We start from the raw sequence: 13,913 nt of genomic DNA, 5'->3' as shown, positions 1-13,913 counted from the left end.
GACCGTTGACTGCGTGGATTGTATCAGACCCTTGTAACTTTTAATACATTACAGCTGGGAGTTTCTGCAGTTGGTTTTATCAGTGCATTCCATCTGGTATCTGTCAAATCACCACTAAAAGATCATGTCCAGCTTAACTGGAGTTCCCTGATCTTTGCACTGGTTGAAGAATTGATTTGGCCAAAGTCAGCAAGGCATCTGCACTGAAGTGATGAGAGTGGCAAATTTCTGTTCGCAGAAACCAGTCGGCTCATTGAGAGATCCTAAACAACGAAGGAATCTGTAATTCACTCCAGAAACACAGACCAGTGTACAGTGCATCACCCAAGTTGTGAATGATCCAATGGCAAATCTGAAACATATTCAAAATCTGTTCACTCCTACTTGGAGGACACAACACTTAAAATGTCAAGTTGTGATAAACCCATCAGCAGTTGTATTTATAATGATGGACCAAGGTTATTTTTTATTTCAAAACTGATGCACCATCAATAACTTTCGGAGACATGAGACGAGATATAGGCTTTTATTGGCTGGAAGAAAAAACAAGCAGCAAGTGACCACCACACAACATCCTGGAGACTGAGGCCGGGGCTGTGTCTCCAATCGCCTTTATATCGGGGTCCGTGGGAGGAGCCACAGGAGCAGTCAGCGGGGGGGGGGGGGGGGGGGGCGTGTCCAGACAGGTATATGTAGTTCACCACAAAAACTAAACTCTGTTCATAGTAACAAAAAACAAAAGAACACAGTGCAAAGTTCCTTTCATTCTTAGTGTTGCTTGGTCTGCACAGTCAGCGTCACTGGCTTTACATACAGAGCACTGACAGATTTCTATAATACATCTACGGCTAATCAGGGACAAATTCACAGCTGCACAGGGGACATAATGCAGGGTTCAGACACTGAGTCTGTTTGGGTAGAACTCAGGAGTCACACTGATGGCATTGTGTTACGGATGCCCCAATAACCACCAGGACATTGAGGAACAGGTAGGTAATCAGATTAGGGAAATGTGTAAAAATAATAGGGTTGTCATGGGACATTTCAACTTCCCTAAAATAAACTGAGGCCTTCTTAGTGCAATGGGTTTAGATGGGGAAGAATTTGTTAAGTGTATCCAGGAGGTTTTCTTAAATCCAATCAGAGGAGAGGCCGTACTGAACCTGGTTTTGGGTCATGAGTCTGACCAGGTGACTGACCATTCAGTGGGTGAACAGTTAGGGAATAGTGACCACAACTCCTTAACTTTCAGGATAGCTATAGAAACGGACAGGTATGGTCCTTGTTGGAGAGTTTTTAACTTGGAGTTGGGCAAATTACAAGGGCACTAGGCAGGAACCAAGAAGCATTAATTGAGAACACCTTTCCTATGGCAAGTGTACATCAGGCATGTGGAGGGTGTTGCACAGAGCACAGGAAAGGTATGTTCTTGTTTGAAGGAGGTATGGGAATGGAAAGATAAGAGAACCTTGGATGTCCTGAGATGTGATGAATTTAGTCAAGAAGAATAAGGGAAAGTATGTAAAGGTTTGGAAGTTAGGATCAAACAAAACACACGAGGAGTATAAAGAAGCCAGAAAAGAACTAAAGAAGCAAATTAGGAAGGCTAGGAGGGGTCAGGAAGAGTTCTTGTCAAGTAGGATTAAGGTGAATCCCAAGCCATTCTATACATACATTACGAGCAAGAGGTTAACTAGGGAGTAGGTGGGACCACTCAAGGATGTAGTGGGTAACATTTGTTTGGATGAAAAGCATGTGAGTGAGGTACTTAACAAGTACTTTGCTTCAGTGTTTACCAAGGAAAAAGCCTTTCCTTGGAAGACCAGAAGGTCAGTGCTGAGTGTATATATACATTAGGGCACTGAGAGGCCAAGGAAGAGGAAGTATTTGGCTTCCTAATGAATATTAAGTGGATATCCCCAGGGCTTGATGGGATTTACCCCAGGTATTAAAGGAGGCAAAAGACAAGATTGCTGAGCACTTGAACAGTATCTTTGTGTCCTCTCTAGCCACAGGCAAGGTCCCAGAGAACTGATGAGTGGTTAATGTTGTACGTCTATTTAAGAACAAAAGAAAATCCTGGGAACTATAGACCAGTGAGTCTCACATCAGTTGTGGGGAAATTGCTGGAGAAAATTCTTAGGGAGAGGATATATGAGCATTTGGAAACCCATGGTCTAATTAGAGAAAACTAGCATTGCTTTGTGTGTGCCTTACCATCTTGATTGAGTTATTTGACAAGGTGATGAGAGAGACTGATGCGGGTAGGGCAGTGGATGTTGTCTACATGGATTTTAGTAAGGCATTTGACAAAGTCCCTCTTTGGAGGCCAATCCAGAAGGTTACGAAGCATCGACTCCATGGTGAATTGGCTGTTTGGATTCAGAACTGGATTGGACATGGTAGACAGAGGTTAGTGGTTGAAGAAACAAATTTGGGCTGGAGGACTGTAGTCAGTGGTGTTCCACAGGGATCTGTGCTGGGATCTCTGCTTGACCTGGATGTAAATGTAGATGGGTGGGTTAGTGAGTTTGCGGATGATACCAAGATTGGCGGAGTTGTGGATCATGTAGAGAACTGGTAAAGAATATAGCGCGATGTAGATCAGATGCAGATATGCAGAGAAATGGCAGATGGAGTTTAACCCAGATAAGTGCAAGGTGTTGTACCTTGGTAGGGCAAATGCAAGGAGACAGTACATTGTTAAGGGCAAGGTCATTAACAGTGTTGCTGAGCAGAGAGATCATAGGATTCAAGTTCATGGATCTTTGGAGTGTCTACACAGGTCAATGAGGTAGTTAGGAAGATTTATGGAATGCTTGCTTTTATTAGTCAAGTAATTTTCAACAGATGTTGCAACTTTATATAACTCTGGTTTGGCCTCTTCTGAAGTACTGTATACAGTTCTGGTTGCCCCACTAAAGGAAGGGTGTTTGGGCTTTGGAGAGGGTGCAGAAAAACCAGGATGCTGCCTGGTTTAAAGGTCATGTGCTACACAAGATGCTAGATAAACTTGTGTTGTCTTCTCCAGAACGCCAGGGTGAGGGGAGATGTGATGGAGGTTTACAAGATTATGAGAGGTATAGATAGAGTGGACAGAAAATTTCTGTTTCCCAGGGTTGAAATGTCTAACACAAGGGGGCATGCATTGAAAGCGAGAGGAGGTAGGATCAAGGGGGATGTGAGGGTTAAGTCCTTTACTCAGTGAGTTGTGGTTGCCTGGCATGGTGATAGACAAATACATTAGAGGCTTTTAAGTGATATTTGGATAGGCACATGCATGTAAGGAAGATGGAATGGTGCAGGTAGGAGGGTGTTTTTGCTTTTTAGCTGGTTCAGCACAGCATTGTGGGCTGAATGGCCTGTTCCTCAGCTGTATTCTTCCATATTCTGTGTTCTATACATCACTCGTGTGACCCCCACAGTGGTGGCGAACCTCTGACACACACTAAAATTTTGTTGGCAGGTTGCATGCAGTGCCGCCCCTCGATTGATTCTTTAAACCCCACTTATGATAAAAAGATGCATAATGATTATCTTTATTGCCAAATGAAGCAGCAAATTATTTTTTTCAAACCCAAGAATAGTGAGATGTGTTCACAGGAACTGTCTCATGGTGGCCTGGTGCCAATTGGATGGCTGCAACAATACATGACTTTGGATAATACGTTTTGAAATCCTCGCAGACCTGGTGTACACACCAGCATAGTAAATGGTGACAATGCAATGCTATTTAGACAGGGCATTACTTTCAACACACATAAAATGCTGGAGGAACTCAGCAGGTCAGGCGGCATCTATGGATGGAAATAAACATTCGTTGCTTCAGACCAAAAATATTCATCAGGACAGATGTTCAGCATCAGCAAAATCTCAAGTTTGTTATTTTTCTATTATCTTTTTAAAAGATTAATATTAATAATCTTTTCAATCTGTCTCTTTTATTTTCATTAACAGTTAAACAATGATTAAATCAACAGGAAAAATCCTTTTCCCTTAAATGTCCATATTCATTAAACAGTGATAATCTCTGCTCAAGATTACCATGGCATGTGAAAGAACTTTTTAGGTGATCTTCAGTTTGGGCACTCACTCTCAGAAAAGGTTTGCCACATCTTCTGTTGTTTGAGGGGCTTCCTCTTCAACTCCCATGCAGTAGTGGAAGGAGCCTAGACTGTGAAACCTCTGTGAGGCTTCCCCACAGAGCCTCAGCATTGGCTGCACGATGCTTCAGTTTCGGGAAGACCAAAGGACGCCTTTTGCCAAGCAGTTGACCTTCTAGCAGAACCTGATGTCCGCCCATGCTGTTTGGGATGGACTGGGACTCGGCCCCTCGCATCCTCTCCACACACTCTTGGAAAATCCGGTCTGAAGATGAGTTGTGATTCCTTCCACATATCAATGTAAAGTTGGCTTAGTTTAGGATAGGCAGACAGACTGAATAGCGTCCGCTCTAATGGCTGCCACCCAAAGTCCACTGGGACTCGGCCAAATTTATTCAGTAGCTGAGATTCCACTATCAGTCACGGTGACGGATTGGATTTCAATCAGGAATTCAGTCACAGCTAGGTGTAGACTGTATGTTATCTTGTACCTCACCATCAGTGTTTAAACAGCAGCAAAATTAAATTAATGAGTTGTCAGCAGGGATCAAAATAGGACAGACTGCACATTGCAAATTCCCTGCAAAGACTGAGGATTTTGATTATATTAGAAACTAGTTTAACTTCAAATTTAGAAGTAATGGTTTGAAACTACTTCCTAGCATTCACTGAATCACTCTTACCTGGCAATTATTTTCCTACATTACCATAATTACATTTCAGTGAAGAAATTCATTGCTGTTCATGAACTTTGGAACATCCTTAGGCTCTTAAATGTTAATGCATTTTGTCACTTCCATTCAGATAATGCTGCTCTTTCTTTCTCTGAACTAAGGGATATTTAGTCTCTTCACATAGTTAAGATTTGGTCATATTTTTTTTAGACCCTAAAGATCATGTCCCCAAAGGAATAAGCAGCTTTATCACTGTTTGAACTTGGAGGAGTGTGCGTGGTTTAACAAATGGGGTATCTTGCTCTCACTTCCTGCCGGAAATTCCTCACAGTTCCCTCGAGGAGGAACAGTTTCCTCAGCTGGGAGAATCAAGCACTGGAAGTCATGGATTAAAAATAAGGAGTCTCCCATTTAAAACAGGGATGAAGCTTTTTTTTCTCTCAAAGGGTTGTGTCTTTGGAACTTTCATCCTCAAAGCCCAGTGGAGTCTTTAACTCTTATAAGACAGAGATAGATCAATAGACAAGTGGGTGGAAAGTTCAGGTTACAATTAGATCAGCCAATATTGTACAATGGAGGAGGGGAATGGTCTAATCTTTCTCCTGATTCAAATCACTACAGATAATCCACATTCAAACATATTTTTTCATTTAGTGATCATTCATTCTGCGTAAAAATCAGTACGCCCTTTCGGGATGAGATTTCTCTGTTCATTGGGGTTCAAGGCTTCTTAGGTTGTTGGGCACTTACATGAAGGGCTGACTTTCATCTCTTGAATCTGACCAGGACTCAAGCCTGGTTCACCAAGGAAATGGTTCACTCCTCCCAGTCAATGTTTCCACCCAGCGTTAGTCAGCAGTTCCAGCAACTGCAAAGTCACAAAGTTATAAAGCACAGGTTACACTTGAACCTGAGGGAGAACAATGTCCTTGTGGGCAGGTTTTCTAGAGGGGGTTGGGAACCAGCGTGATAGGGTTGAGGATGGGGCAGTTGGTATACAACGAGATGCAGTGTGCAGTGAGACTGCGAGGAAGGACAGACCGATGAAAAGGCAAAATTGCAGTCAGTAGGATAAGTTAAAGTGTAACATGAGGACAAAATTGAAAAGGCTGAACAGAACCAAAAGTGTTATACTTGAATGTACACAGTATACGGAACAAGGTAAATGAATTTTTAGCACAGTTGGAGATTGGCAGGTATAATGTTGTGGGCATCACTGAGTCGTGGCTGGAAGAAGATCATAGGAGGGGTGATTGATAAGTTTGTGGCCTAAGGTAGAAGGATTCAATTTTAGAAAATCTAGCACATTTATTTTTCAACGTAGTCCCCTCCTACATTTACACACTTAGTCCAGCGGTCGTGGAGCATACGGATCCTTTCTTTGTAGAAGTCGGCATCCTTGGACCTCCAGGTGGTCCACTGCTGGGTGATTGATAAGTTCATGGCCTAAGGTAGAAGGAGATGAGTTATACAGCTCTCGTTACATGCACGTGCAGTTTAACTCTTTGAGTGATTATGCAGAAAGTTTGAAGTTAATAACTTTTGTGGTATTTCTGTTTCAGATAATTGAAAATTGCAAGTAAGCACTGTCTGAGAAAATGGACAACATCGGCCTTCCTGCAGTCATCTGCTACCTCGGTCTCAAGGACTTATCACCCGAGGAGGTCCATGAGGACATGGTGGCAACACTAAGGGAGGGTGAAAAATAAATGATAACCATATAACAATTACAGCATGGAAACAGGCCATCTAGTCCGTGCCGAACGCTTACTCTCACCTAGTCCCACTGGCCCGCACTCAGCCCATAACCTTCCATTCCTTTCCTGTCCATATACCTATCCAATTTTTTTTAAATGACAATACCGAACCTGCCTCTACCATTTCTACTGGAAGCTCGTTCCACACAGCTACCACTCTCTGAGTAAAGAAGTTCCCCCCGTGTTACCCCTAAACTTTTGCCCCTTAACTCTCAACTCATGTCCTCTTGTTTGAATCTCCCCTACTCTCAATGGAAAAAGCCTATCCACGTCAACTCTATCTATCCCCCTCATAATTTTAAATACCTCTATCAAGTCCCCCCTCAACCTTCTACGCTCCAAAGAATAAAGACCTAACTTGTTCAATCTTTCTCTGTAACTTAGGTGCTGAAACCCAGGTAACATTCTAGTAAATCTCCTCTGTACTCTCTCTGTTTGGGAGCTTAACATCCGAGGATACACCTTGTTTTGAAAGAACAGGCATACCTGTATAGGCAGAGGGGGTGAGGTGGCTCTGTTGCTGAAAAATAAAATAAAATCCTTAGAATATGGTGACATAGGATTGGAAGATGTAAAATCCTTGTGGGTAGAGTTAAGAAACTGCAAGGGTGAAAGGAAGCTGGTGGGCGTTATATAGAGACCTCCGAACAGTACCCAGGATGTGTGGGATATAAATTTCAACGGCAAGCAGAAAAGGAATGTAATAAGAGCAATGTTATGATAGTCAAGGGGGATTTCAAAATGCAAATAGATTGGGGAAATTAGGTTGGTGCTGAATCCCAGGAGAGGGAATTTGTAGACTGCCTACAAATATAACAATTACATTTTATTAACAATTACATTTTGCTTTTTAAAGCAGTTTGTGGCTGAGACCACCAGGAGAAAGGCAAATCTGGACTGTGTTGTGTAATGAACCAAACTTGATTAGGGAGCTTAAGGTAAAGGAACTTTCGGGAGACAGTGATCATAAACATGTTAGAATTCACACTGCATTTGAAAGCAAGAAGATAAAGTCAGATATATCAGTATTACAGTGGAGTAAAGGGAATTACAGAGACATGAAGGAGGAACTGGACAAAGGAACTGGCAAGGGAACATCAGGAATGACAGCAGAACAGCAATGGCTGGAGTTTCTGGAGGCAATTTGAAAAGTGCACAATAGACAAATCCCAAAATATTCCAAAGGGTGGATGGAGTAACAGTAGGTGACAAGAGAAGTTAAAGACAGCATAAAAGCAAAGGAGAGGGCATATAATTTAGCAAAATTAGTGAGAAGTTAGAGCATTGGAAAGCTTTTAAAAACCAAAAGGAAGAAACTAAATAAATCATAAGGAAAGAAAGGATGAAATCAGAATCAGAATCACATTTATTATCACCAACATGTGTCATGAAATTTGTTAACTTGGCAGCAGCAGTCCAATGCAATACATAATATAAAAGAAAAATATAATAATAAATAAATAAATTACAGTATATGTATAATGAATAGATTAAAAATTATGCAAAAAACAGAAATAATATATATTAAAAAGTGAGATAGTGTCCAAGGGTTCAATGTCCATTTAGGAATCGGATGGCAGAGGGAAAGAAGCTGTTCCTGAATCGCTGAGTGTGTGTCTTCAGGCTTCTGTACTGACTCTAACAATGAGAAAAGGGCATGCCCTGGGTGCTGGGGGTCCTTAATAATGGATGCTGCCTTTCTGAGACACTGCTGAAGATGCTTTGGTACTTTGTAGGCTAGTACCCAAGATGGAGTCGACTGAATTTATAACCATCCTCATGATGAGGAGACACATGATAGAGTAGTTTCTTTAAGGGGAAATCTTGCCTGACAAACTTGTTGTAATTCCTTAAAGAATTAACAGGCAAGATAGACAAAGGGGAATCAGTGGATGTTATTTACTTGGATTTTCAGAAAGGCCTTTGACAAGGAGCTGCTCGAGGTTGTTTAGAGCCCCTGGTATCACAGGAAAGATGTTAGCATGGACAGAAGATTGGCTGACTGGCAGGAGGCAAAGAGTTGGAAATAGGGGGCCTTTTCTGGTTGGCTGCTTGTGACTAGTGGTGTTCTGCAGATTGGGACTGCTTCAGGCACTCTACAGATGGACAGATTGGGATAATGGGCAAAGAAGTGGCATATAGACCATAGTTAAGGAAGTGTATAATCATGCACTTTGGTAGAAGGAATAAAGGCATAGATTGTTTTCTATATGGGGAGAAAATTCAGAAATTAGAGGTGCAAAGGGACTTGGAAATCCTAGTGCAGGATTCCCATTAAGGTTAATTTACAGGTTGAGGCAGTGGTAAAGAAGGAAGATGAAATGTTGGCTTCATTTTGAGAGGACTAGAATATAGAAATGGTAAGGATGTGATGACAAGGCTTTATAAGGCATTGGTCAGACCACACTGAGTATTGTGAGCAGTTTTGGGCTTGCTACCTAAGAAGAGATGTGTTGGCTTTGGAGAGGATCCAGTGGAGGTTCATGAGAATGATTCCAGGAATGAAATGGTTAATGTATGAGGAGTGTTTGATGGTTCTGGGCCTGTACTCACGGGAGTTTTGAAGAATAAAGGGTGTCTCATTGAAACCTATCAAATATTGAAACACCTAGACAGAGTGGATGTGGAGAGGATGTTTTTTATCATGGGTGAGCCCAGGACCAGAGCCCACAGCCTTAGTTACATCCATTTAGAAAAGTGATGAGAAGGGATTTATTTAACCAGAGGGTGGTGAAGCTGGGGAATACATTGCCACAGATGGCTGTGTAGGCCAAGTTATTGAATATGTTTAAAGTGGAGGTTGATAGATTATTGATTAGTTGGGGTGTCTAAAGTTACATTGAGAATGGGGTTGAGAGGGATAATGAATCAGCCGTGATGGAATGATGGAGCAGACTCGATGGGCCAAATGGCCCAAGTGTGCTCCTATGTCCAATGGCCTTGTTAGCTCTGTTAGCATTCCCACATATAGTACACAACAGAAGAAAAACAGGCCCTTCAGACCGTCCAGTCTCTGCTGAACCATCAACCTGCCTGTTTTCCACTCTGCCTGTCTTCCACTCTGCCTGCTTCCCACTCTGTCTGTCTCTCACTCTGCCTCTCCCACTCTGCCTCTCCCACTCTGCCTGCTTTCCACTCTGCCTGTCTCCCACTCTGCCTGTTTCCCACTCTGCCTGTCTCCCACTCTGCCTGTTTCCCACTCTGCCTGCTTTCCACTCTGCCTGTCTCCCACTCTGCCTGCTTCCCACTCTGTCTGTCTCCCACTCTGCCTGTTTCCCACTCTGCCTGCTTCCCACTCTGCCTGTCTCCCACTCTGCCTGTCTCCCACTCTGCCTGTTTCCCACTCTGCCTGTCTCCCACTCTGCCTGCTTCCCACTCTGCCTGTCTCCCACTCTGCCTGTCTCCCACTCTGCCTGCTTCCCACTCTGTCTGTCTCCCACTCTGCCTGTCTCCCACTCTGCATGTTTCCCACTCTGCCTGTTTCCCACTCTGCCTGTCTCCCACTCTGCCTGTTTCCCACTCTGCCTGTCTCACACTCTGCCTGCTTTCCACTCTGCCTGTCTCCCACTCTGCCTGTCTCCCACTCTGCCTGTTTCCCACTCTGCCTGCTTTCCACTCTGCCTGTCTCCCACTCTGCCTGTCTCCCACTCTGCCTGCTTCCCACTCTGCCTGCTTCCCACTCTGCCTGTCTCCCACTCTGCCTGTCTCCCACTCTGCCTGTCTCCCACTCTGCCTGCTTCCCACTCTGCCTGTTCCCACTCTGCCTGTCTCCCACTCTGCCTGTCTCCCACTCTGCCTGTCTCCCCCTCTGCCTGCTTCCCACTCTGCCTGTCTCCCACTCTGCCTGCTTCCCACTCTGCCTGCTTCCCACTCTGCCTGTCTCCCACTCTGCCTGTCTCCCACTCTGCCTGCTTCCCACTCTGCCTGCTTTCCACTATGCCTGTCTCCCACTCTGCCTCTCCCACTCTGCCTGTCTCCCACTCTGCCTGTCTCCCACTCTGCCTGCTTCCCACTCTGCCTGTCTCCCACTCTGCCTGCTTCCCACTCTGCCTGCTTCCCACTCTGCCCGTCTCCCACTCTGCCTGTTTCCCACTCTGCCTGTTTCCCACTCTGCCTGTCTCCCACTCTGCCTGCTTCCCACTCCTCCTGTCTCACACTTTGCCTGTCTCCCACTCTGCCTGTCTCCCACTCTGCCTGCTTCCCACTCTGCCTGTCTCCCACTCTGCCTGCTTTCCACTCTGCCTGTCTCCCACTCTGCCTGCTTCCCACTCTGCCTGTCTCCCACTCTGCCTGCTTTCCACTCTGCCTGTCTCCCACTCTGCCTGCTTACCACTCTGCCTGTCTCCCACTCTGCCTGTCTCCCACTCTGCCTGCTTCCCACTCTGCCTGTCTCCCACTCTGCCTGTCTCCCACTGCCTGTCTCCCACTCTGCCTGCTTCCCACTCTGCCTGTCTCCCACTCTGCCTGCTTCCCACTCTGCCTGTTTCCCACTCTGCCTGTCTCCCACTCTGCCTGTCTCCCACTCTGCCTGTCTCCCACTGCCTGTCTCCCACCCTGCCTGTCTCCCACTCTGCCTACTTCCCACTCTGCCTGTTTCCCACTGCCTGTCTCCCACTCTGCCTGTCTCCCACTCTGCCTGCTTTCACTCTGCCTGTTTCCCACTCTGCCTGTCTCCCACTCTGCTTGCTTCCCACTCTGCCTGTCTCACACTCTGCCTGTCTCACACTCTGCCTGCTTCCCACTCTGCCTGTCTCCCACTCTGCCTGCTTCCCACTCTGCCTGTCTCCCACTCTGCCTCTCCCACTCTGCCTGCTTCCCACTCTGCCTGTCTCCCACCACCTGTCTCCCACTCTGCCTGTCTCCCACTCTGCCTGTCTCCCATTCTGCCTGTTTCCCACTCTGCCTGCTTTCCACTCTGCCTGTCTCCCACTCTGCCTGTCTCCAACTCTGCCTGCTTCCCACTCTGCCTGTTTCCCATTCTGCCTGTCTCCCACTCTGCCTGTTTCCCACTCTGCCTGTTTCCCACTCTGCCTGTCTCCCCCTCTGCCTGCTTCCCACTCTGCCTGTCTCCCACTCTGCCTGCTTCCCACTCTGCCTGTCTCCCACCGCCTGTCTCCCACTCTGCCTGTCTCCCACTCTGCCTGTCTCCTACTCTGCCTGCTTCCCACTCTGCCTGTCTCCCACTCTGCCTGTCTCCCACTGCCTGTTTCCCACTCTGCCTGCTTCCCACTCTGCCTGTCTCCCACTCTGCCTGCTTCCCACTCTGCCTGTCTCCCACTCTGCCTGTTTCCCACTCTGCCTGCTTTCCACTCTGCCTGTCTCCCACTCTGCCTGTCTCCCACTCTGCCTGCTTCCCACTCTGCCTGTTCCCACTCTGCCTGTTTCCCACTCTGCCTGTCTCCCACTCTGCCTGCTTCCCACTCTGCCTGTCTCCCACTCTGCCTGTCTCCCACTCTGCCTGCTTCCCACTCTGCCTGTCTCACACTCTGTGGGCTCTTACTCTTTGCCCCACTACATTCCTGACCAGTGCTTTATTCCTGCTCTGGAGAGTGCCTTCAGTGTTACCTGAATCCAGCCTGCCACAATTTCTCCAGCATTGTCTCCAGAACTGAAAGCAGATTGGCTGAAACTCAATGTTGCCTCACACTTCCCCACCCATCGCCCTGCCACACCATCACCAACCCATCTCCACTCACCTTTACCTCCTCTAATCAGAATTGAATCAGCTTTATCACTAACATATGTCGTGAAGTGTGTTGTTAATGGCAGCAGGACAGTACCAGCAGAGAAATTATTGTGTTACAAAACACAGATAAATCGTGCAAAAGAGGAATACTGTGGTTCATGAGTCTGTGCAACTGATGGTGGAGGACGCTGTTCCTGAAGTGTGAGTGTTTGCCTTCAGGCTCCTGTACCTCCTCCCGAGAAGATGGCACGTCCCAGATGGTGAGTGTCCTTCGTGATGGACCACCTTCTTGAGGTACTGTCCTTTGAAGATGTCCTCAATGGTGGGGAGGATTGTGCCTGTGACCCCACCTGCTTCCACATCCGGAGCATCACCCTCCTCCACTCCCAGTGCCTTTGGTATAATCACACCAGCTTGCTCTATTCTGACAGGGCTGCCCCTTCCAGGTGTTTTGATGGACAGCTCCATTCCTCCTCCCCCCCCCCCCCCCCCCCCATCGAACTCACCCTGTCCTCCTCACTCCCATGGTGCCAGGCACTGAGCCCTTCCAGCAAGAGGGTGTTGACCCAGCCATCCTCCATATCCCTCCCCCAGTCAGTGCCTGGGAGTCACCACGAGCTCAGTAGAGCAGCCACAGACAGGCTAGGTCCCGAGCAATGGACTCATCTCCTGATTCTCTAATGATCAATGACTTCTGCAAGGCACATGTCAAGATTTAAGATTCATGTTTATTTATCCCATTGACATCAAAAGATCCAGCTAAACCTTTGGGATCCACCCAAAGGTTTAGCTGAAGGCAGCCTGTAAGTGTCATCACACGTTCTGGCGCCCAAAATGTTCAGCAGAGTAACACAAACACAACAAAACAAGCCCCAATCCTCCCTGCATACACAGTCCTCTATCCCCAAGTCTTCGTTGGCCTCCAGCTTCCTGCAGGTTCAGATTCTGACTCAGACATGATGGAGCACTCCCCACTTGCCTGGATGACTGTAGCTCCAACACCCTCATGAAGGTGCCCAGGACGGAGAAAGCCAGTTCATCAGCAAACACCATCTCTCTGCTACCAGTACACTACGAACAACACTAGACTGCTTCACCCTGGCTCCTCCAACGTGAGTATTTGATATCTCTGGGCTGTACTTAGTGGAGTTCAGAAGGATGAGCGTGGGGCAGGGGACAGATTCTCATTAAATTCTGACGGATACTTAAAGGCCTGGACAGAATGGACATGGAGAGGATGTTTCCGACAATGGGAGAGTCAAAGATCTAAGGGCACAGCCTCAGAATAAAGGGATGCCCTTTTAAAACTGAGGTTAGGGGGAATATCTTCAGATACAGGAAGGTGAATCTGTGGAATTTGTTGCCACAGTCGGCTGTGGAGGCCAAATTATTGGGTATATTATTTAAAGCAGATATTGATAGGTTCTTGATTGGTGGGGCGCTGGATAACCAGGAAAATGGGGGACAGAAATATCAGCCTGAATTGAATGGTAGGGATAACTTGATGGGCTGAATGGCCTAATTCTGCTCCTGTACGTTATGGTCATATGATTTAAGCCATCATATGTAGGGTCTCAACGATGCCTCTCCCTCCACCAGTGCTGCCTGACCCACTGAGAACCTCCAACGGATTCTGTGTTGCTCCAGATTCCAGCACCTCTCGCATTCTCTTTGTGTTCATTTCATCTTGGAC

General features: G+C 46.3%; 1 protein-coding gene across 1 annotated transcript in view; it reads left to right on the top strand.

The window, feature by feature from the left end:
• Window positions 1–6,682, top strand: part of vac14 (vac14 homolog (S. cerevisiae)) — a 505,447-nt gene extending 498,765 nt beyond the window's left edge. Inside the window, exon 20 of the mRNA XM_073069700.1 lies at window positions 6,340–6,682. Coding sequence (XP_072925801.1) covers window positions 6,340–6,343 — 4 coding nt within the window. The 3' untranslated portion in view covers window positions 6,344–6,682. The remainder of the gene's footprint in view (window positions 1–6,339) is intronic.
• The last annotated feature ends 7,231 nt before the right edge of the window (window positions 6,683–13,913 follow it).

The sequence above is a fragment of the Hemitrygon akajei genome, chromosome 17, assembly GCF_048418815.1.
Source record: "Hemitrygon akajei chromosome 17, sHemAka1.3, whole genome shotgun sequence".
NCBI classification, from domain to species: Eukaryota; Metazoa; Chordata; class Chondrichthyes; order Myliobatiformes; family Dasyatidae; genus Hemitrygon; species Hemitrygon akajei.
This window is presented reverse-complemented; position numbering and strand designations above follow the sequence as displayed.